Source organism: Ambystoma mexicanum, chromosome 8 (assembly GCF_040938575.1).
Source record: "Ambystoma mexicanum isolate Mex_15411 chromosome 8, UKY_AmexF1_1, whole genome shotgun sequence".
Lineage (NCBI taxonomy): Eukaryota > Metazoa > Chordata > Amphibia > Caudata > Ambystomatidae > Ambystoma > Ambystoma mexicanum.
The window spans coordinates 582,905,711-582,931,666 of NC_090929.1; the positions used below are offsets into that span (position 1 = coordinate 582,905,711).

At 43.3% G+C, this 25,956-nt stretch overlaps 1 protein-coding gene across 8 annotated transcripts in view; it reads right to left on the reverse strand.

Annotated features, from left to right (window-relative positions):
* The window catches only part of CHD5 (chromodomain helicase DNA binding protein 5), a 2,731,226-nt gene that overhangs the window by 1,316,988 nt on the left and 1,388,282 nt on the right, over positions 1 to 25,956 (reverse strand). For all 8 annotated transcript variants that reach the window (XM_069610277.1, XM_069610279.1, XM_069610280.1 and 5 more), the window contains one exon: positions 10,816 to 10,933. In XM_069610277.1, coding sequence (XP_069466378.1) covers positions 10,816 to 10,933 — 118 coding nt within the window. The remainder of the gene's footprint in view (positions 1 to 10,815; positions 10,934 to 25,956) is intronic.

Below are 25,956 nucleotides of genomic sequence, written 5' to 3' on the forward strand. Positions count from 1 at the left end.
TCCCATTGAGCCCTAGGGGGGCAAAAATGGGAATGGGGAAGTGCCTTAGTGAATGGGGAATTACCAGCCCCGCTCACCTTGGAGTAGGGCGGTAATTCCGCCATCCACCAAGGCGGACACAGTAAAATACTGACGGCAACCATGGCGCTAATAGCGCCATGGTTACCACATACCGTGTAAGAGGCCCAGTGCCAACAAACACCTCCACATCCCATGCTTTACAACATCCAGAGCAGGTAACGCCAGTTTCCCCATAGCAGCCCCCCATTTATGGAACTCACTTCCTACCCACCTTAGCAACAAAACCTCCTTCCCCAAACTCAAGAAACAATTAAAAACGTGGCTCTTTAACAAATACTAACAGCACTATTGTAACACAGCGTGTTCCCTTCGATCTGACAGTTAAGATGATTTTATAGTCTGTAACCTACGCCTGATCATATTTCACTGGTCTGATGCTAATTCTCTAATAAGCCTATGATCTATGTAACCTTTAAGACTCCTAAAACCTATGTAAGTCTATGATTTATGTAACCTTAAGATTCCTAAAACCTATGTAACTGTCAAGATGCCTATGATGTATGTAACCTACGGGTTTGGGCATGTAACAAAATGCAATAAATAAAATAAATACATAAATAATGCAGGAACATGAGGAAAGAATAGACTGTGCGGCTATTCTTCCTCCACATTGGACCCTGCTGCATACGCTTTGCCAAAATGTCTTAAAGCTGCGGCTGCTGCTGCTGCATCTGTAAAACAATGCCAAGGCATGGTTTTGGGTCATTCCTTAACCGCCATGGTGCCCCACTCAGTAGATGTACTATTGAACAGAAGGCAAACCCAAAATCTCACATCTGCTCGCCTTCACTAGATACAAGCTCATTTTGTTTGCACCTCACATCTAAATTAAACAATGTAACTCATTAAAGCCAGCTGAACTATTATCTCCTCTAGAGGACAGTAGTCTTCCTGATAACAATCATGATTGCATCTTTATCACCAAAAAAGAGACAAAAGGGAGAATTGATTTGACTGACACACCTCTGCCATCCCCTGATGGATACATGTATTGTGATGGCTCTTGCTTTAAACTCCCGGACGGCACTTCTACTGCTGCCTATACAATCATCACACTAGATACAGTGGTTGAAACTAGAAGGAGGAGGGAGCGACATAATTCGCTGGGGATTGGCGTGCCTACACATCACTTTTCAGCCACGATTCAGACGTGTTCTTTCGATTACTTACCCGTACTCTGGCTGACTCACCAGCGCCAGCCATGCTCGTTGCACTCCTCTCAGTCTGCCTGCTCATCGCTCCCGGCGATCTGCATTGTGACTCAGCGTTACACAAGCAGCCGCCGTGCAGGCAGCTCAAACCCAATCTTTTGATTGACGTGTAGGCACGCCAATCCCCAGCGAATTATGTCGCTTCCTCCCACGAACTGCACCGTAACTTAGCGTTACAGAAGCAGCCGACGTGCAGGCATCTTACACCCACCCATTTGATTGACGTGGAGGCACGGCCATTCCCAGCGAATCCTGTCGCTTCCAGGACCAAGCTCCAATGGGACGAGGCCATACGGACCCACGCCCCGGTTGCATCCGACAGCACACACGCGCACATATTAAAGCCCCGTTAGAGCATTGCGATTAGCAGGGAAAAGGAGCTCCCGGCCAGACGCGAGTTCGGCTCTTATCCAGGTAAGACACCGTTAGTCACGGACTGTCCCACCCTGTCCCACTGCAGCATGAAATGACTGCAGACATTCAAGCTACATCTCTCTGATATGTATGCTGTAGAAAATGACTGTTTTGCAGACGTACTTAGCAATATCATTTTGCCTCTATTTTCATTTTGTAGAGGCAACACCCAGCGCTTCTTCCATGCAACCCTGAGGTGACAATACAGCGGTCCTTGCCTTCACCCAGCACTAAAGTGATTACTGAGCTGGGTATTCTTCCGGTCACCGCGCCTGAGGTCACCCCCCTTGATGGTATCCCATGGACCTCACAAACCTTTCCCGATTACCTCACCGAATGCCACTGTGTAGGATCAATTACATTGGATACCCTTCTGCGAGCATTCTCTTATAAAGGTAGCTTTTCTATGCGCTTTTCCTAAATTAACCTTTTCTAGCTTCACATTCTAACTCAATCTATCTCCATTTTCAGTGAGTGTTTCTCCAGTGTAACCTCAATTTTGATGCAGTTACACCGTGGATCACCCCGGGTCCACTCTTCCAGGCGCCCACCACTGGGCTTCCCAGCCCCCAACGCGCCTGGCCTTTTCCATTTCATCCACAGCCAACTAACCTATTAGGTAATTCCCTTTTTTTTCTCTTAGAGCAATCAGGGCATTTTTTTCATGAAAGGGGATTGTCCCTGTCATGTTTTATTTACTCTTCTCATGTCTGCTTCCCCACAGGGTCCAGTTGTTGTGAGGTATCTCGCCCTGAGGAAGGCAATCTTTTACTATGTTATGGAACTCATGGCCAGACAGGTGGCACTTTCGCCGAAACGTTGTTTGATGATGTCAATTTGAACTTTCTTAGTTCAGTATTTTGTGACACGTACACGTAGGTAGACCTGTCATTGTAATGCAGGAAACAGAACAAATTTGGACTTTGCCATTTCATTCAAGGAAATTACAAAACTCATGTTTATTGGCTTATGACTAGGCCATTTTGTACTATTGGCAGTCCATGTATCTAGTTTCCACTAGTATTTCCCTTCTTGTGCAAACAAATTGATAATTGAATTTTCTGTTTGCTTTCTCTTCAATTCAAACAAATTGATAATTGAACTTCTGTGTGTTTTCTTTATTATAGTTCGCTTTTTACTAATATTCTCAAACCATGAAATCATTTGTGTTCGCATCTATTTGTTTTTTGTATTATGTTTTTTATTGTTGATAAACCATTCATGCTTAATTCATTTAATTTCTGTTTGTGAAATAAACACAAAAGAATTCTTTTACAAACTTGCCCTGATTGTTTTCAGAGAACCCTAAAAACGAGTGATACCATTTTGGTACGCCTTGAGAAATAATCTGTGATTTGAATCTATTGCAAATTTTGTTTATAGCAGTAGGGACCCTCTTGTTATAATACGATTTCCAGTCCCTTCCCTTACTGCTTTTGGGACATTCCCCGCGCTTTTGTATTTTCTTAACGGACACTGACAGACCATGCCTCTTTTTGGGGTATGCAGAAGTGAGAAAATGGAAGGGTTTACAACTGGAATGGCCAGGTCCAGATGACCGTGGTCGACTAGAGAAAAATGTGAAGTAATAAGTATTGTGACATATGTCGTAATCATATTGATGCCTGTTTTATGATTTCTTGAAAGCTCACACCCACTCAGATTACTGTTGCCCACAACCCGCTCAACTACTATGTCTCATTTCTGTGTACACGCACACACTCTTCGTCCCCTTAATCTTGAACACTGAGAGGGGTATCTCAATAAAAAATTCATAAGAATAATGAATAATACTCACGTGATACTGAACAAAAGCAATTGTTGGGTGTGTTCCCACCTTCCACAACATGGTGAAAAGGGGTTAGTATGATATATATATATATATATCCCGTCCCATTGTCTACTGCTTGTTATGCATCCTTTAGGGGCATGTTTTTTGGTAAATGGAATGACGGTACCACAGGTAACTTTGATGGGACAAATATTAATAATTTTGATCATCAGGTGCTACTACCGTTGGGATGCTCTGTATTTGCTAACATGAGCACTGCAGACACTGCCTCTGCTAAACATACAGCCAGGAATTCCAGCACACACCAATCAATGATATCTTTCCAAATGGCTCAAGTGGGTAATAGGGAGGCAATTGCTCCAGCATACACAATTAACAGTAATCCTTTTGCCTGACTAGGGAAGAATCTAGGTACATGGGTACATGTGACAAATGCATACCTACCACGATTTTGGTGAACGAAACAAGGCCCTTGCACATCGGGGAGCCTGTTTATTTTGTCTGCGGGAACCAAGCATACCCATGGTTACCCAAAGATTGGAAGGTAACATGTTACTTAGGAATACTGTTACATGGGGTTTATTTGGCAACCACCTCAGAAATCTTAAAACACTGCCCTAGGAGGGATCTGGAGGATGATACTGCTATCTAAGTGTTAGGGGATTTATCAAAGGCGATAATGCCTTTTTGGGTCCCAGCAATAAAATCCAGAGACATTAGGAGCTTGGCGCGAGTGTTGAACAATTAACGAGACAACAGTATGACATTAGAACAGAGAGCAATTCGGTTAGTTGCACTCCAAAATAGGATGTTACTAGACACAATGCTAGCTGAGATGGAAGGAGTTTGCAAAATGGTTGGGTCATCTTGCTGCGTTTACACACCTGACTTCTCCCTACAGTGTTTCAGGCCATTTAAAGATTGCACACCTTAAAGGCTGAAATTCATATCGACGAAGGTAGCTGGGACATTGAGACTTGGGCTTGGAATTTGCTTACCAATTGGGGTTGGAAAATACTTTCTATTCTTGCCATGATTGCTGGTGGCATTCTCTGTTGCTGTTGCTGCATACAGTGCTTACCTACTTTAGGATCAGGGCTATACCAGTGCTGTTCTAGGCCTCTGGAACACCTACAAAGTGAATGCTTGCCCCCTGTGAATGTGACTAATGCCCTTTTTATGCAGATTATGGAGATACAGAAATGTATTGAAATTGATGCATGATATGATATGATATGATTCGATATGGCATTTATAACGCGCCTGTACTCAAGTGTTTCTAGGCGAAGACAAGGAGGGGGAAACAAAGGGAGAACAAAACAACTATCTTACTAGGCCATGTTTCATTCAGAACTCGCACGTGCAGGGAAGTATAAGGGGAGAAGTGCTGAGGAGGGGGGAGCCAATGAAGAGATTTCAGAGCTGGAGAGATACAATCCCTGGGCTTGAGGCCAAGGACAAATCTTGCAGCCATTTTCTGGATACGTTGTAAAGGTCAGAGAGTAGAGGCAGGAAGATTTAGAAAAAGGCTGTTGCAGTAGTCCAGCCTAAAGAGGACCAGAGCTCTGGAGACAGTGAGCTTCTGGGGGAAAGTGAGGAGGTGCAGCTGATAGTTTGACTTCTTAGAGATGTCAGAGATGTGAGGAGAGAAGGAGAGGGTGGAGTCGAAGATGACCCCAAGGTTCTTAGCCTCACAGGTAGGAGCAGGAAGAGGGTCCCGAGTGGGCCACCAGAGAGAGAGATTAAGGAGGGAGCTGGTGTTCCAATGAGGAGGATTGCAGTCTTACTGGTATTAATGCAGAGATCATTGGTGGAACACCATTCCTGAATTGCGGTCAGACAATCTGGAATGAGAGGAGAAGAGTAGGCTGAGGGGATCCTGCAGGAAAGCTTGGTGTCATCCGCATAACACTGAAAGTTGGAGCAGAAGGAAGCGATGCAGTGTGCTACAGGTGGCAGGTATTGATTGAAAAGGGAGAGAGGTTAGACTTTTGGAGAACACCACAAATGGAGAGAGAGATAGAGGAGAGGAAAGACCCCAGTTGGACCTGGGAGGGTCCGTCAGTGAGAAAGGAGGTCAGCCGGGCCAGGCCCTGATCAGTGATACCCAGGTTATCACGCAGGTGATTGAGCGGGGTGGCATGGTTGACCGTATCAAAGGCAGAAGAAGGATCAAGAAGAATGCAGACAGAAGGAAGGTTATGATATGATATGCTATGGCATTTATAACGCACCTATACACAAGTGTTTCAAAGCGCGACGATGCAAGGGAGGGGGATAAGTGGGAAGACCGAGACTATGATCTTACTAGGCCAGGTGACATTGAGATTGTGAAAGTGCAGGGGAGGGGGGAAAGGGAAAGTGTGGGTAGGGGGAGGGGCAGTGCAATACACAGGATCAACAGTAAAAAATAAATAGAATAAATAAAAACAGTAGGTAAAAGTGTGGCCAACTAGTGGCAAGTGCAGGGGTAAGTGTAGACATCAAGTGTCAAGAGCTGGTGGGGACTGTAGGGATACAGGGATAAGATTAGAGTCAAGGTTAGAGGAAGATCTTCATGGGTGTTCAGGAGAACAGTTTCTGTGTGTGCTTCTGGCAGCTCTGAAGCCAGACTGATGGTCGTGGAGGCAACCAACAGATTCAGTATGCAGATTAAGCTCGGAGATGGCCAGCTTTTCCAAGAGTTTGCTCAAGAAGGGGGTGATGGAGATCGGGTGATAGTTAGCTAGAGGGGAAGGATTGGCAGAGGGCTTCTTTAGCAGGGGGTGCACAAGGGAGTGTTTAAGGAGGGAAGGTTCCAGTGCCAAAGGAGTGATCGCAGAAATCGGTCAAGGCTGGAGCAAGGGTGTTGATGTACAGACCTTTGATGACATATAAAGAAAATGTATTAGCTTAGGCTAAAAGGAGGGTAAGTGAAATTGCATCTATTCAAGTTAGCCTTAAGCTCATCCTTTTTGTCTAGGTACAGACTGCCGTTTGTGATCTCCTATTTAGAGAAATATGTTTGCGGCATAAAACTGCTGAGCTTTACAGAAATACATGGTTTTGCGAAGAATGATTAGCTCGGTGTTTGTTCAACCTTGGGCCTTGAACAGCCTGGAGCAAATAAGATAAGATGTGAAGGATGCCTTCCCGTCTGTAGATGTTAATTGCGTGGGTCTCACAATGTATGTGCTAATGATTGATGACATTACCTCTGTGTCTGTTGGTCTTTATTTTATTTGCTGTTACCAGTTTTTGGTCTTGTGATGGGCCACAGAATAGCAGGTCCGGTGTCAGTGCTTTCAGCTTGTGGCAAGGCAGACACAATGGCTGTACACATGTGTCCTTACCTGTTATCTGCAGAGCGGCAAGCTGGGGGGTTGCTCATACTTTCTTCAGGCATTACTGCCTCGAAATAATTGCCAGGACAGAGTCAGCGTTTGTCCAAGCAGTACTGTGACATACTTTTTCGTATGATAGCAGAAACCTCCCCCTCCCTTTCGTACAGTATGCCCTCATTCAGAAGCCTTTGTTTATAGATATGTTGGGGATAGATTACCAGACCATACGTCATAGCCTTTTTGGAAGGTATATGGACATATGCATGATGTTACTGTTTTGTACTCTAATCAGGAATGTAAATCTATGAAAGCTTCCATTTTTGGTGAAGAATTGGTTATTTAGCTGCAACTGTAGTTCTCCAGCTTTGGTATCTTTCATAGATTCACATGCAACCTAACTGTCTCCCCATCGAGGCTGCAGCAGCCGAATACTTGAGTCACACGACTGAGGATTTAAATCTGAAGATAGCTGCTCTCGGCAGAGCAGCAATCTATCCACCTGAAGGGCTGAGACAAAAAGAACCGAAATGAGGTGGAGAGACATAAGCTAAAAGTATTTGCTCTAAGGCTCTATCTATACTATGTATTGCTATGGCATTTCCTATCTGCAAGGGGATTTGACAGGTATCAACAGTATTTGAACTTTTTTATGTATGCTTGCTAGCCTGCGAAAATAAGGGGAGGCCACACACACCAGGAAGATCGATGCCACACTGCTAATGCGGGCAACACTATGTCCACCAGTTTCTCCACCAGGGCATTGGCATCTACTTTTTGTCCACTGCTATGTTTGGTGGTAACAAGAGAAAGCTGCACTGCTGGTTGTCTGTGGGATACATAGTAAACTCCAGTCATGTTCTGCCCACCAGATATCCATTGTCTTTTCACAAGATTGGAGGCACTTTATAAGTGGTTTCATGGTACATGTAAGGTAATATGGTGATGAGAAGGAGGCTGCACTGTCATAGGACAGATGCAATCTGCTTGGTCACCATTCAAAATAATGCCAAAATACCTGTTTACTCCAAAGGTCCATCCAGCCCACCTGCATCCCTGGAGACACCCTGTGCTTATTGTAAGGAACACATGGTGGCAACAGTAAAGACAGACACAAGTGATCACAGTTCACACGTGTTTATTAAACTGTATAATGGGTGAGAAAAACACCTAATCTAAACCTAAATCTAAGATGGGATCAAGCTACGACCATCAAATAATAATAAGGCAGTCCTAGTGGTGTCTTGTCAAATAAAAAGGGCTTATACTAAAAAAATACTATTGTCAGTCCCTACAACTAAGTTACAAAAATAGTGTGGGATAATGTTCTCAAGAAAAGAAAGAAGTGTTCACCAAATGATAAGTCAGGATGGTATGGCTGGGTTACCCTTCCCCATGTTTTTAGCACAGGACAAGACAGGACCTTTGAGCATAGCACTCTCCTGGGCCTCACCAGCACGAGGTTACAGTGCCTTTCAACGATGCCGGGACCTTCCAGGGTCAAGTCTCTTTCACTGCAAAAGTCTGTTTCCTTAGAAGGCTGGATGTACCAACAAAAATAAACAAACAAAAGTTCCTTTGGGTGACTGCTCCTCGCCCCTTGGATCCCCCTCAGCCGGGCTGTGATCCTTCTTGCAACGTCAGCTTCCCTCAATCGGGTTCACTACGGCCTTTCACTCAAAACATATCACTTAACAGTTTCAATATCCTTTTAACCAACTATTCATTGTGGACATCCCTCAGCCAGTTTCAGATTTGTCGTCACAATGTTCACGGGTATATTATTATTTACCCTCAATTCGCAGGCATACCTCTGTCGAGTTCCCATTTGCCACATTTCACAAGATCTCTTAAGTTCTCCTCTTTATTTAAGCTCAAGTCTCAGCCCCCAGTCAGGCTTTCCTTAAAGCTCCCAGCCAGGCTTTTCTTAATGCCCCCAGCCAGTCTTCATACAGTTCTATTAATATCTGGTTCTTGGGTGTGTACCTGGTTACCCTGATTTGTAAGCATCCCTCAGTCGGGTTCACATTTGCCACTTTCACAGTTCACTCCAATTCGCAGGCATCCCTCTGTCAGGTTCACATTTGCCAGTTTCACAGTTCAATCAGTTTTCTCGCATGTGTTAAAGACTTTCGAGTGTACGAGGGGATTTGTTCGACCCTTTTCTGACCACTTTGACACTTTACACCAGCCTCTCCTAAGGCCTCTTGGTCTTCATAGTTTACCCAAACAAAACACAACCACACATAGGCTTCAGTTAGAGTCCTTGGAATGAACGCCCCCGCGACGCCGGACCACTCTGCTCCTGAACCTTTTAATAGGATTGCTTTAAAGTTCAATTACACAATTTGCCGCCTGCAACCTTGGGCCCAGCACAGTTCGGTTTCACTATCAGTCTTCTCCGACTTACCGGCTGTGCTGAACTGTTCGAGTCTCTTGTCTCGGTAGTCAAAGACGGAACCACAGTGGCAAGTGCTTCTCCCCGCTTTGACTATCAGCGCACAAGAGCCCCGTGTGCCATTGACACCTGTCACACCACACGCCAGCTGGACTTCCCGGTCTTAAGATTTCCCTTTTGGAGGCTTCGCGGGTATGAGTTGAAAAGGGCAAGGGTGATTCCCTCCTATCATCCCTCCAGGTCGCTCTGCCTTTCTACTGCATTTGAACTGCCGGTCCGGAATAGCTGCTTCCTTGTGCGCGTGGCCTTGCTCGAAGTGTGCTTTCCTGCTCCGCCTTTTATTCCTGTGGGAAGGGAAAGGGCTGTGAGGTGTGCATAGTTTTTGTTACTTGCCTGACTCTACCTGACCCTTGTTTTGGGAGATGTCAGGTAAACGGCTCGGGTGTTAGTCCTTTGTCTGTCACTGTATAGGGAAGTGTTTGTGTTGGAAAAGGGGGAGGGGGTAGAACTTCTGAACATGGGGACACAGTGTTATAGGGAAGGTGGTACCGCATCTCACCAGTCAGCATCCCACTTCCACTCCCCGAGGACCCCTTATCCAGGTGATCCTCCCGCTCTGGTGCACCACCAGGAACTGGATCCAATAGCGATGGCCGTGTCCTGGCCACCTGGATGACAGATCCCTTGGGACTAGTGGGTGAGACACCTTCAGGTTTCTCACATTACCCACTTTTTTACACATGGACAAGCTACTTAAACACACAAATGGGGCGGGAGGGTGTCAATGCCCTCCAATTTTCATTGTTTTACTTTTAGCCCCTTCAGTGCAGAAATGTTTACTTTTTGCTGTACATTCTGCTACTGGTATTTCCATTGCTTAAAGGACATTTTCTGAATCAATTGTTCTTCTGTACTGTGTTATAGGGAAGGTGGTACCGCATCTCACCAGTCAGCATCCCACTTCCACTCCCCGAGGACCCCTTATCCAGGTGATCCTCCCGCTCTGGTGCACCACCAGGAACTAGATCCAATAGCGATGGCCGTGTCCTGGCCACCTGGATGACAGATCCCTTGGGACTAGTGGGTGAGACACCTTCAGGTTTCTCACATTACCCACTTTTTTACACATGGACAAGCTACTTAAACACACAAATGGGGCGGGAGGGTGTCAATGCCCTCCAATTTTCATTGTTTTACTTTTAGCCCCTTCAGTGCAGAAATGTTTACTTTTTGCTGTACATTCTGCTACTGGTATTTCCATTGCTTAAAGGACATTTTCTGAATCAATTGTTCTTCTGTACTGTGCTGAATTTAGTTTAAACCAAGTTTCTAACTTTTCTCCACTGCTTTTGGATTAATCTCTAACAAGTATTAATTAGACATTTACTGTACACCACTGTTTGGTTCTCATTTCTAAAAACTTCAATTCGTTTCTGCATTTCTATATTTTTTTCTGGACAATTTGTTAAAATGGCGAAACAATAAACAAGCAAAAAGCAACAGTTTAAAGTATGGCCACACAGATGGAATGTCATAAATTAACTGTATAGGAGTAGTAACAACAATATGAAATAGGGTTGATAAATGGATGGAACGTACCATTAAACCGGTCTATTGCCTCTTGGCGCAGGCCTCCAGTGATCCCGCCATCTATCCGCTCATATTTATAGCCTTCATACTCTAGGAAATCTTCAAGTAAGTCCAGCATTTTTGTCATCTATGAGAAAAATAAACACATCTTTGCCATCTAAGGGGAAAAACACAGTGAAAATTCACTCTCAGTTCCCATCAGCTATAGCATGTGATTAAGTCTGTGTGCAAAAAACAATGTCAAGTAGGCTGGATTTCGGTTACATTAATTAACTGGAGACGGAAGAAAGGGAACACCACCAAGTCTGGAGGGAATAATCCTCTGCGTGACACGAAATTACCAGCTGAGATCTGAAATAGATTTTTGTCATCTGCCAAATGAAAAACTGAATTCTTTCTTTTTTTGTTAGTCATACAAACTGAACTAATGTAAGTGGCACTATTTCAGAGGGGAATTGTTCATTTTACATCTCAAACATGCCGGTCGATAATTGAAAGATTAAACATCACATATTTTTGTATAAAGTTTTTCTTTTGATCTCTCTAGGACTGGACCTATGCGTACAGTCCACTAACTGTATACTTGATTAATTCATGTTTTTTGCATTTTAAACCTGCTCATTTAGTATTTGACATTGGTTTCCTAGCATTGTTAATCGTCATAATTTCTGTATTCTGTAATTTATGTGTTTATATCTATGTTTCATACAAAATAATGTTCTTATGTTAGAGTTTGACTCTTTGATCTTCTGTATAGTCAGGAAATTAAATGTTTTGAATACTAGTACAAAGCCGAGTGGACTCAACATCCCACAGACACATAATAAGGACTTAATAAATATCTATTCTGGGTGACTATAATGATTGGTTCAAACAAAGACAAGGAACAATGCCCCTAAACCTCTTCATGCAACTCTTGAGATTTCCTTATGTGACTTACAGGGGTGTCCAATGGGGTGGTTGTCCTAAGGAACCCAATCCTGTGCACTTTCTGGATTCTTGAATCAGGATGACTTTTCCTTAGTTCCAGTACTCAGGCTCTACTTTTTCTTTTCTTTATGAGGAAGCCCTTTCAGGGAGGTGTTTTCACTTTCTGTATCTACCTCAATATGTTTGGCATTTTTCTGTTTGACATTTCCCCTTCCTGCATCATCCTTACTGTTCTCCACCACCTTGAGCTGCACCTCTTCCTCAATGTTTGTCACTTTCTTGATCCTCACCCCCTCCTCAAACTTCACTTCTTCTAACCTCCTCTACTTCCCCCTGGCCTCCTCTCTTCAAGACGGAAAAGATTGGGTCTAAGACTAATCAATAAATGAAAAAGTAGCTTGAAATCACACATGTGGGATGCCTCTTTTTTTCAGTGTGTCCTCCGTCCTTCTCCTGCACAACCTCCTCCTGCTTCCACCTTCTAAACTCTCCACTCCACACAAATGCCCTTTGCATAATCGAACACACTGATGGTTATATTGCAGTCTGGTCCCTCCCGAGTCTGCCCTTTCTTTAATTCTATTCCGATGTTTGCAGTTAGGTTCTAAAGTTTTGTTGCTTGCTTGTCGCTTCTGTGGTCCCACTTTCTCTTGTGTAATAACACAGTCTGAGGCTTGAAATAGACTAAGCGCCATTTTCATGCATGAGTAGAGCAGTGCTACTCCACAGGAGAACGGACCTCGTGGCTCCGGACAGCATTGCTTAACCATGTATGCGGTTTATAAAATTGAAGGTTTTCTTGTGCAGGATAGCTTGTGTGCATTGTTTAATTATGCATCTTAATCCCTGGTACTGTCGCCTCCTAATCCTAGTGCTATGGAACCCTTCATCATTATAATGAGGATGCAGTGGTCCTTCCTTCCCCAATGGTCCTTATATAGCTGATCCGCTGTTATGACTGTTGCCTGAAACACCCATGGGAGATGGGGCCCCTAAATTTGGCATGGACAGCATTTTGGGAATGTTTGCGTTTCTGGAGAGTAAATGGTTTAAGGAATCTATGCACGCTGAGTGCTTCACTTAAAGCGACATAGGCATGTTCTCACTCATTGTGACAAGCCTGTGAGAAATAACTGGGGCATGTTGGTGTTGAGATAGGGATTGATATGTCACTCTTTTCACTAAGTTGCCATTGCTAATCTAATATTCACTGATATACATTCCCACTCCACAGTTCTGGGACAATAAACAAGCACTGTGTTATGGTTGAACACTAATTAATTTAATAGACTAATATTGAAGGTGGTGCAGTTAATGCAATGAAAATCATGATAATACGATACCTTGTCTTGTTTACAACACACACACACACACACACTTACACTATAGCAGTTATTATTTCTCAGTACTAATCTTCAATGTTACAAAATAGGAACTGCCCAATACCAAATACTTTAATATTGGTATTCCCACTTATCGCCCAGTTTATTCAAATACTTATATATCACATAATCACCCTGCAAATTTAGAACATTTTACTTTCTCCATTATCAAAGACAAGTATTGGTGTTAGAGAAAGGTTGCATAGCAAAATTACATTTATGTACACATATTTACATCAGTTCACCCCCCCTGTGTCAATGGGGCTTGTTGATTTCTAATATGGGCATGCAATTTGAAGGTAGACGAAATTGAGTTTAATCTAATTCAATGGGTGTGGGTGAGATGTTATCAAGTTAGAGCACACATAACATTCATTCACCCACCCAATGTAGAAAAATGATTTTATGATTTTCTAATACAGGTTTCACAGGTGCATAGCCCTTCTCTTACTGGACAATGTCAATGGCTTTCAGAGATTGCAAATTATCATGCAATTCTGTGTTCAGGCTATGAAGCGTTACCACTGATTCAGAGCAAAAAGTGTTTGACTGTACCTGTGAATACCAGAGGAATCAGTTCTGTTGGAGCTGGGAAGAGTTCCCTGTTTTACAAAGCACATACAGCACAGAAAACACTTTTTTGTTCATATTTAAATGTAATCTTCCTCAGCTTTAGTACAGCCGAAGCAGGCTCCTATTCTCATTCTGTTAATAATGGCCCTGCACTCTGTACACACAAAATTTGTTTAGTTTTCTACAAGAAATTCAATCTACTTAGCTTTAACTATGGTAAGAAAGCATTGTTGCATTTCACACACAAATATCAAGATGTTCCATTCAAATGAAACACCCCGTAGTGGAAACTATCTTTCCAATCCCTCTGACTCTAGGGAGTAAGCAGAGCAATGATTCGAGGGAACTTTTCTAATTGCATTTGGGGGAATCTTTATATTCACTTTGAAATATTCTTTAAGATGCTGAGCCAGAATTTCAAGAGTTTCAAAGAACCCCCAGTCAGTCTCTCCTCCCTCTTGGAAAGCTAGTCTGCTCCAGGCAATATTACCCTTTCGGTAGGGCCCAATTCTCCAAGTAATGTCCAGGTCAGCACTCATCCATTTGTAAAAGGTGGTAACCCTTCTGTTCAGCGTATGATTCCAGAGCCATACCTCTATCCCTTTTGTGTTTGTGCTTTTATAATTGGAAGTATTCCCACACTATGTTGTTAATGATATCATGCTTTTTGATTGGTCAGTTCTTTCATTTGGCTTGTCTAACAGGCACCACTCCCACCTAATACACCCCTCCAATTCTTATAGGTTAATCATCATTCTTTATATGTGAAAAGAAAGTGGAAGGTGGGGGCTATTTGCATTTGTATTCCATATTCCATCTTAGCACCATTTCACATCTATGGAATATGGATTTCTGGGTTGCCCTAGCCTAAAGAGACCCCTGGATATGCATTGTGAATATTTAGGCACATGTTTCATAATATTATTAATATTTATAATTGTATGAATAATTAATAACCCTACAAAGTTGGTTTCTAAGTGATACAGTTATATATTTATAGGCAAATGGTATGTTTATTACATGAGTAATGTTCATTAAATGACCCATTATATTTCTAGGCATCGTTCAATTTCAGCTTTGAGTTTTGTTTCTTGGGATTGTGAAGCTATGATGCTAGCAGGCCTTTCCTTTAATGATTAATTAAGATCTTCTGAAAAGTGCCTCTAATTTCCATTAGGCTGACCATTTTGCTGGTTTTCTTGCCTTAACTGATGTCAAAAGTGACACATTAAGTGCCATAAAGATTCTTTGAGGTCTGACCTTAGGAGAACAGGCTGGATTATGATGGGAACAATTATTAGTCTTATCAGCCAGCACACTGTACATTTTAGACTTGGTAGAATTTTAAAGATGTAATTATAAGTCTGGTCCCTCCTGGGTCTGCCCTTTCTTAATTCTATTCAGATGTTTCCAGCTGTGTTGTGAGGGCAGACTGGTTAGGTTCTAAAACTGTGTTGCTTGCATGTTGTTCCTGTTGGTCCCACTTTCTCTTGTGCAATAATGCAGTCCAAGCCTTGAAATAGGCTAACCGCCATTTTCATGCAAGACTGGGTTATGATAGGAGCAACTCTGATTCTTCTCAACCAGCACACTGTACAGTTTAGAATGTTAAAGATGTATTCATAAGCATATTGTGTTGGAAGTAGCTCACAAGGGTGGGGGCTGCTTCATTAACTGAGACGCCTGATTAACATGGCCCCTGCATAACTGGACAGCTAACATTTGTTCATGGTAAAAGAAGATGCATCTTTCCCCTCCAGGTGGCCCAGACATAAATCTCCTGGGAAACATAAACTTCCCCCCATACATGAACATGCAAGCAAAGCTAACATAAGAAATGAGTTTGCTAGCGATTTAATTGGGGAGCTAACCAACAGTACCTGAGTCTACTCAGAACATCACTAATAAAATAGAAAGCTGGTGCGCGGTAATGCTTCATTTAGAACTCATACCAACATTTTAGTTTATAAAATGGCAAGTGAATAGATAGGCTGGTGTTATCTTCAACATTAATGTTCTCCTGGTTTTCAACTGGCCCTGGTTGGCTCTAACTTTCAGTGCATTGTTCCAGCGTGACAAGCTACCACTTAAATAACTGCAAACAGTTTTACTTTACTGATGTTATTAGTACTTCTAGTTGTGGGTTAAATACAGTTAAAAATGTTCCTGGTGTGTGGCAAACTCTGTGCCATTTTCTAACTACCTGCATTTTGCAGGTACACCGTTTTCATGGTAACTGAAGGAAATATACCCATGCAAATGGAGCAATGCATTATTCTGGCTCCTCTTCACTTTAGATTGAGGCAGTCTCTATGTCTTTTAGTATTTTTCCCTACAGTGGGGTAATCTTCCTCCCACTGCCCAAGGCCCCAGCATCACTCAGTGGACAGTAGTAACTGTCTGCCAGTGTAACCTCAATCTTTACTCAAAGGTTCAGGCAGAGCAATTTGTCACATACCCTCCCATACTAGAAGCTCTGTCCATGGTGGGGCACAACTTCTTTGCTACAGTGGTTAACTTTAGTTGGCGTCAGAGGTGATGATGACAATCCCCCCAAATCACGTGGCCTCTCCCAGGTTCCCATGGTCATCTGTGTACAGCAGGCCAGCTTTTTCTTCAGGATTTAAGTAAGTCATTCTACTGTTCCTGCCTCTGGTCTTCTTTCTTCTTTCTGGATGAACTACTCATCAAATTGGGGAAGGTTGGTCCCTAGAATGACTGCTTCTGGTAGCCCAGCCATGACAGATACTTCTTGCTTGAATTACTGCATGCTGTTGCATAAGAGGAGCCATGCTTTGGAATAAACCTTTAGATCTCTGAAGACTCACGTCATGGGCACCCACATTTCTGGCAACAGCTGCTCACGATAGATGAAGTCTGACTACACAGTCATAAGCTGGTTCTCACGCCCAGAAGGGTCAGAACCAGTGGTTCCTTAATCTCCATGGGACTGTTCTATTTGTATTTACTCTCACCCTTTGCCCCTTTATCCCTCTTGCCTGGATCTTTCGGTCTCTCCTGGAATTCTGGTTCCACCCATGAGGCTTCCTCCTCAATCTCCTGTTCGACTTGCATATAACTGGCTATAGTTGCAGGCTGCTCCGGAAAGTCTTGCCACCGTGTCCTATTCTTCCACAGTCATTGCACTTCATTGGGGGACTCTCTTGTGCTGGAGACCTCAATTTATTGAGGTTTCTTGGGTAAACTGTCCCAGCATCTGGACAAAGAGACACTGATGCAGGTTTGACCTGTTTGGAGGTTCCCCATAAGGCCTGGAAAGAAAACATGTTTATACTCGGTCTAGGAGAGATGCTGGTGGTCTGCTGGTCATGGTCTCCAGTCTTATTGTTTTTCACTGTTCGGTTGTTGCAGTTTTGATTGCCGGAAAGGGAGTTGGTTGAGTTAGCGAATGGCACACTGAAGGTTCACAGGTAGTTTCCTTCACCTCAACCATGGTCAGTTTCCTGAGCCATTTGTTCAATGTATATAAAATCAGGTTAACCATTCCTCGTGGAGTTTCATGGTGCAGTACGCATACCTTCTGCAATTGCTGATAGTGAGACTCGTAATCATATGTGAGTCATTCCGAAATCTCATCCCTCAGGGTTTCATAGAGGCTCTGCTGATCTGCACTCAGGGCCTGGAAAGCTATAAGCAGTTTTCACATGAGTATGGGCATGTTACATTTGGTCTGATGGATCATGTCCTTCATAACAGCTTTGGCTATACACTCATAATTCCTGGAAAAAAGCTTTGGGATCATCACCGGGCAAAAGCCTATGCAGCAGAGCCATCAGAAGAATTGGGTTTTGGGGCGGGTTGGATTGAAGCATCCTTCAAGCGATCCAGTGCCACCAGCTGGCTGGTCACTAATTTGTTGAGAATGGTTTCCAACTAGGCTTCTTCTTAAGGAGGCCAATTCTCCCTTTCTAACCCAGCCACTTCCACTGGCTCTTCTTGAACGGGAGCTGGTTCTTCAGCTAAATGGAAGATTTATTTGGTTGTTATAGGGTCAGCAACAATTTGACTCTAATTATCTCCTTTAGCTTGGTTGTCTCAGAGATGCTTTCACTAGTCGAGGCTCACTTATTGGGCTGGAACTGTGAGAACCCTGAAGTTTGGTCTTGCTTGAACTTAAATCAAGTCAAGACTGGGACAGGGCTCTCCTCTGGCAACGCCTGATCTGAGGCATGGTCTCCAAAAGCTTTGGTTGAAGGGTCGCTGCTCTGGGCTGCATATGACATCCTGCTGGTCTATTGAGTCTTCCTTCCTTGCCTGAGGCCATGGACAGCTGAGTCTGTAATTCCCTTTTCATTCTCCACAAGCTGTCTGAGGGCTACATGGTATCCCTCTCTGTCACTGTATGCAGAACTCTGATCTTCTTTGTTGGATGCAAAGTCACAGATAACCACTGAACAGAGGGAACAAACAAAACCCTGAGGACCATGGGATGATGTTTGACTTCTAGGGGTGGAGGAGGATTTATTGGTTGAATATCCCCTCTCCCTAAACTGATACTTATGGACATGGATCCAGTGGGCCAGTGTGGACAGGTCTGGCGATGGGTGGCCCTATATTCTGAGCCAGTTGATCCCACTTCACACACCAACTTTCAAGAACCTGAGAGGGATAAGCACTGCACAGACACAAATAAGGACTTCAGTAAGTATGTATTTAGGGTGTGTCACGTTCCGCCCGTGGCGGCTTTGGAAGAGATGGAGTTTGAACAGTTCTGTGCACTAGAACCGTGATTAACGGTCTAGTCTCCTTCCAACATGGCCGTCAGATGTATATAGCTATACGTTTCTGGATACTTCCTTGCGTTGTACCTGTCAGGAAACCGCTCTGCCTTTGGCCGTTTCTTACTACGCTCGCCTTTTTGCTCTTTGGACTTTCCCCTGTGTTTCTCCGTTCCTTTTGGACTTCTCGCCTTCGCTTTCGTTTCGGACCTTTTCTTTGTTCTACTTCTGACTTGCTCGATATTTTCCTGGGTTTCTTTGTGGGCTTTGCCTTGTCTATCGCTACCCCGATATTTGTTTGGCTAACCTATTTAACTCGTACACTTCCTTTTCCTTGTTCTAAATTTACTCTTTGCCTTATCATTTGTTTATTTCTTCTGACTCTTTATATCTTAAACTAGACACGCTTTCGTCTTGTTTACTATTTTATTTCTTTTGTTGTCATCTTTCCCCGCTTGCTTTATCGGTAACGTACCGTGACTCCGCCCTTTTCGGGTTGGTGTCACGGTACGCGTGATTTCCTCTCTCGTTTCATTCTATAATCCATTGTTCACTTACCTGTTCCTCTTTTCTGCCTAACGCTGATCTTTTCCTCCTTCTGCCTGATTTCTGTTTTCCTCTGCCTTCACGTTACGAGTCATCTTTTCTCATACCGTATACCTTACGGTGGATCCTTTTGTTAATCCATTGTATTACCGCTTGCTTCCCAGTCATATTTGGGAAAGAGGACTTGAAGCCTTCTGAAGACCTTTATCAGTCATTCATCCTGCAAAAAGACTTTCCTCTACTAAAGGACTGTTCCCATCCTTCGAGGATAAACTCCATCATATCCGTGGTTTTTTCTGCCATTGCACAGGTTTTTCCCCGGGAAGAATTTGGGAGCTTGCTCCTTGGGGGACGCCTTTAACGGGACAAGGTGGCCTCCGAGGGAGCTCGTCCCTATTTACACGAGAAGAAAGAGAAGAAACCAAAGGAATTCAAGCAGGAACGAAGGAAGACGATTTCAGAAGGGCGCAAAAACACCTCTGACGAATCAGGTGAGGAGAGGGAATGGGAGAGTACCTTTAAACGTGACAGGGTGACTACAATGCAGGATTCCAACAAAGTAGAAGAATAAACAGCCAGACCTATTCACAGAACTCAAGATGTTTCCCTATGTCGCTAAAAAGGACTCCCAATTGGGCGGTAGCTCCTAGGAATCCAGACCACTTTCTGTATTCTTGAATCAAAATGGCTTCTCCTGAGTGCAAGCACTCAGCCTCTGAGTTTCCTGCTCTTCATGGGAAATTCATTTCTTGGAGGTTTTGCCTCTTTCCACTGTTCCAAATATTTTCCAAAGATAAAATGATGTTGCAGTCTAACAAAACAAAAGTCTCTGGCCTTGTAATATTATCCCACAATGTTTAGGGGTTTACAGTCCTTAATGTGGGGATCCCTTCCTTGGATATTTCTCTCTGTCTCAAGGCATTCACAGTCCCTGGATATAAGTGTTTGCAGATTTCTTTATTGACTCCTGATCTGTTGCTTCTGGCCTTCTGCTTGTTGTCACAGATTCATGTGAGGCCCCTTTGCCTGGTAATCAGGACCATGCATGCTCTTGTGTGTCTTGCCTAGGCAGAGGGTAGGCCTAAGTACCAATGTGCTAAGCTTCTAAGCGTTCACCAGGAGGCAGGAAACATGCCTTTCCAGTAAAGGCATGCGTTGTTCTTCTTCTCCCTTTCTTAGGGTCCTGGCTCTTGTCACTAACACTCCAAAAACACCCAACCTACAGCCCATCCGGTATGCCTCCTTGATGGGTCCGAAAAATCTGATGCCGAAGGGGGTCTCCACTACTCCTGCCTTCCTCCTCTCTTCACTAGACTCTTCTTTTAGCTCCTGGTGCACCTTATCAACACTTGGCAATGTCCACTCCACTCTTGCTCAACTCCATTCTTGCAGCCATGTAGTGCGCCTTCTCCTTCACTGTCACTCTTTCAGTCGACTCTTGGATGTCTCACTTCTCCTCCTCTATCTTCTATTGTCGTCTTCTACCTCATCTGTATGTTTCCCCTCCTCTACACCTACCATCCTCTATCGACTTTACTCCTTCTGTTATTCCTCCTTTTTCCTTGTCCGCTTCCCACCTACTTTTTATTCTTCACTACATCTTAGTGCTCCACCTCTTCTTCAATCTTTCCCACTTCCTTGAGCTCCACCCTTATCTGCGCATTTCCCACCTCCTTCATCGACACCTCATCTTTAATCTTTACCACTTCTTTGATCTCTAACTCCACAATAGTTGCCCCTCCTAACCTCCGTACCTGCCCTCTGCCCACTAGCCAGATAATTTTTGCTCCAGCATAATTACCTATCCTGCTTAAAACCCTCACATTTTCCAAAATCACTCCAATGCTGCTTCCAGACGCACCCCTAGCATACAGAAACCTGGGCTTTATGTAGCCGCCCGCCACCTCACTCAGACAGCCCATGATTAACTTCATAAAAATCTTTGTAGTTTAGCGATTTGAATCAGGATTGGTTCATTTCAAGTCGAGGGTACACGAGGGTGAACGGAGTCCCCCCACTTTTTTCAGAGGGCACCTTGATATGCTAATTTCTGGTAACACCACATTCAATTGGTATCTTATTTGAGTCCCCCCATTTATTTTTGTAGAACTTGACCCCTGTTTCTAGTGATTCGTTGCTTAACTGCTGAGGCTGTGCTCTGACCGTCTGTGTGATAAACAGGCATGTAGCAATAATTAACACAATAAAGTGGTGCCTGTGATATTTTGCTAAATGATATATGTTCGGGGTCCCTGGACCTGGATAATGCGAGGGCTTTGCTCCACATGATTGACAAGAGTACAATGTACAAAGATCAAAACGCTTGCTGTAGACATGGCATTAGATGCTCACTGATTTCTTTCTTTGGGTTCACTGGGTTTACTCGAGGTGCATACCCAAGGCTTTGGGGGAAGGTGGCAACTCCATTTCATTTTTCACTGCAACCTTTCAGAGTCTGAAGGGTACGATTAGGCTAAACAGGTGTTTATGCATCCAGTGCTCCTTGAACAGAGAGATGAAGTGAGATGCCCATTTCAATTCCTTCTCATTATACTTATAAGACACCCCAAGGATAACTTTTGGAGGCATTCCACACAAGCTGTTGCTGTTGGCAGAAATGACAGATAAGGCACGCTCAGGAAATTAGGAAGTTTAGGTCGTCCACCAATGTATGTGTAGGATTGGGGTGGGTGGCCCTAATGTCATCAGCTATCGTCCATTGACCTTCTGCAGTCCACTTTTGCTGGATGAGGGACCACTGAGATACGTTTACTGGGTCTTATATGTGTTTTACCTAATCCTATCTAAAAGGAGTGCTGTGTGGTGGATGTTTGAGGGTGGTTTTCTGGAAACAAGGGAGGGCAGGGTTGAAGCACTATGCAGGAGTCAAATGAACAAAACCAACACGACTTAGTGTTGGGTTCCGTAGAATCTCGCATCTGTTCCATCCCCATAATCATGTGTTAATTTGTTTAGGCCTTGGTATCGTAGGATTTTGATCAGAATCATGTATCAGCATTTTTGTAGTCTTTTCCTACCGGAGGTTTATGGTAGATCTGCTTGCAAAGTTATCTAACGTTTTTTTCCTAAGTTTAAAGCCATTAATGGTTTTAAAAACAAACAGTACTATTTTGTGTTTGTTTTTTAAATAATGACGCTCACTTCTTTTATAGCCATGCAAAAACATATCCAATGTGGTGGCACCTAATCAAAATGCACAACAGGAAACCATTTAGCAACGCATGTAATTGAAGAAACAGTGGTGGTAATATGGCTCAGGCAGTTTGTTAAGGAAAGAGTGGGAGACAGTGTAGGTGATTGACATATATGAAATTAACACATTTTCCAAATCCAACACCATTCTTTAAGGGAAAGCCTTTTCGGGGATTCAAAGAAGTTTAATCTATACTGTAGTGAAGGTTCAATATTTACTAAACACCTACCACCTGTTGAATTTTCTTTAAGAGATTATTAAATTTTAACATTTGGAATTTATTAGGATAATTAAATTTGGAATTTCTAATGGGAAGAGTTACTCGATTAGAGGAGCTTTAGAAAATATATTTTTGTATCCGCTTAGCTTGGTTTTGAAATTCATGAAAAAAAACGAGAATGGTTCTCTATGCCAATGATTTCCTTCTTTGCGCTTGCATTTTTTGCCATTGTTTGCATAATTCATAGACATCGCAATCTATCGACAGCTCACTCTCATCCTCTCGCCTGCGCAGCAAAACATGAAATGAGACAACACTAACATGCCCACGAAAATGAAAAGAATGGATGGATAATGGGAAGACTGTGAAATTAACCAATTTCTATGCCTAATGTAGCAGATGCCAGAAGCCCTTGACAGCTGTTGTGTCTCACAGTTGAAGTGTGAGAGAGTGGAGTGATTTCGCACAAGAGAATTGATGAGAAAGAAAATAAACATGCCGTTCCTGCTCACAGGAACACATCTCAGAAGCAATCATTTTAAAATGTGCTAGAACAATATTACAATTGCCTTCAAGTATAAGTAAAATGTAAGCCCATGGCTACTATTAGAGATGAGGTCCAATATTAAATAATGAAGAACAGAGACATGCTCATTCTACTCAGGTTGAAAGTCCGTAACACCCTCCCTAAGTGTTTGATTTGTTTTTTTTTCCACCTCCATTCTACTCCATGTCTGTACATAGTGGCGATGGATCCGAGATTCAATGCATGGCTTCTGTGGAGGGCAAGCAAATGTGTATTATACAGGATTCATGGGTGTTTCACTGCAGGCATGCAGCAAATCCGAGATGAGTTTTTCCAGGCACAGATGTGCACGGGAGAGATTTGCAATGACTGCTGCTTTTGTAAAAATGTCAATGCCTTGCCCACCCCATGGATTTCCCTGGATTGGGCTTAGATTTTGCAAATTTGGAATTGCATGAAAACCAGGCCCAATCTGTGGAAATTAACTTTTTCAGAATTCCCATGTCTTGCGCCATGGAATATTTCCACACGGATGTGTATAACTCTATGCTACAAGTCCTTAGATTACATGGAAGTAGTATTTTCCTTGCAGGGAAGACTTACCTTGGAAAGGTCTGCATACACTAGAATGGGGCCCATAGTCTAACTGGTCTCACCAGGGAAAGCAAGTACAATGCCAGTAATGTTATCTAAGTGAGGATTCCTTGCACATACCTACTGTCAGCTTGTCTTAAGCTCAAATAGACGGTATTACCCAAATTGTTCGTTTACAATTGTTCGAATGAACAATTGACCGAATTTAAAGGGTCACAATTGACCTTTTCACAATTGACCGCATATATATATATATCACTTTGGTAATATATATATATGTATATATATATATATATATATATATGTATATATATATATATATATATATATATATATATATATATATATATATATATATATGGGGTTTTGGGCGGGTTTGGGTTGGGTGGGGGGTTGCGGGGGGTTTCCCTCGCATATATGTCACAATTGACCTTCACAATTCGGTCAATTGTGAAAAGGTCAATTGTCATTCGAACAGTTGTAATACGAACAATTCGTATACAACCCAAATAAACATCCATCTTCTACTTTGGAGTGAGAACCGTGTATGTTATGACTGCAGGAGGGGCAAGGATGAATAGAATAGTGCCACATACACCATCCATAAAAAGAGCGGCATTGGCTTCCCCCTCATACCACCTAAGCTCTGGAATGCCCTCCCCAACGCACTCAGTGCAGAGTCCTCTTTACTTGCCTTTCGCAAATCCCTCAAAACTACACTATTCATATAACCATCACAAAACCCTTTCGCACTAGCCCTTCACACTGAGTAACCCCACTAGCTGCAATATATTTGCTGTTTACGTGTACTTTGTAACCATAACATGAACCTCAAATGCATTATATACTACTTTCTTCTATACTATGTAACTTCTAAATGAGCCGTAAAATGCAAATATCAATGTAACCACTAAGATTTCCTCTGTAACCAGACATGTTTATATGTAACAGCACCACGATGCCCTTGGGCTGATGTGCGCTTTAAAAATACGAATAAATAATACATTGTCAGTACCCAGTTGTTCCCTGATACTATCTCATCCAAAATCGTGCAATGAGGTGTTAATAGCTTCTGGGTGGAGGGGGTTAATTGTCTGGTAACGGCCTGCTCGCACAATGTCCATATTTCCTCACCAAAAACTGTCCCTTCACAAGGTGGGAAAGGCCATATTCTTTTGAGGAAACATGGACCGTGGAAGCGCACAACTCCAACTAAGATGTCCAATATAGATACAGTCTAAAACGTTTACTTTTATTCCCCGGATGCAGGCAGTGGGTGTGAGGCGAGTGGTTCAAAGGAGTATACACGAGCAGCCAACTGCTCCGCGTGCGCTGGATTTGAGCTTATGCCGTTGGGTATTGGCCGCCTTTGAAGCAACTGATTGATTGCTTGCGTCGTACTGGTTGTCATTGGCCCTTTTTCCTGACACTCTCTTTGGAGAGAGAAGGCCCCCTCCATGACATGAGATCTTTCTCTTTGCTTCGATCCAACAATCCAGGTGCTCACACCCCTTAAATACCATATGCTGGTGCCCATTGTGAGGAGGGCCCTGGTCAGTTAGAAGAGAATGCCAACAAAACATGCTTGAAATGGCAGACACTTAGAGGGCTTTTAAAGCTTTTCAGCTGTGTTGCTCAGCTGCTGTGGAAAAGGCAGGAACAAATTGGCCATTAGCTTAAGGTGAGTGCTGGACTCAATTGAGGGTTAGGCATGTTAGAAGAAGAATGAAAGGCAGAGTGTGGGTTACACAGGTGAGGATGTGTGCAGGTAGACTGAGAGACCAGGTGGAGGATGGACAGAGGAATGGAGTGGCGAGGAGTTGATTGTAGAATCGGAGCCAAGTGCAGGTCAGGTATTTGTGAGGAAGAGTGGTACCAGTTTGTGGGAGTGAAGCAGTGAATATGCTAGTGCTTGTGAGGGTGAGAGTGGAAGTGATGGAAGAGTGGGATTCATGGGTAGGGGAGTGTGGGTAGTAGGTATAGTGAAAGACAGTGTGTGTTTGGAGAGTTTAAGGATAGTAGAGAGGGGTGTGGGAGTGCAGGAGGGAGGAGAGGGGGGTGAGGATAGTGAGAATGAGTAAACCGGGGATAGGTACACTTAGAAGAACCCTGAGGGAGATAGACAGAGTAGGCCCCCATCGACTGGATAGTAGGTGTTACCAATCGATAGTGGGGAAATATGGGATGTGGGCACCTCGGCTAGGGTGCAAAAGCCCATGGGAGACTAGAGAGGGATTACCAATAGTGTATTCACCCCACACCTGTTTTTCCAGACTGTTGCAATATATTTAACAATCCATACGCTGAAAAAACTGCTCAAGTTCAGACTAAACAATTTGCATATCTCAACTGGTTTAAGAAAACTAAAAAACACTGTTCCAAATTTTCTGTAAATTATTAAGGCTTTCTGTGACACCAGATAACAG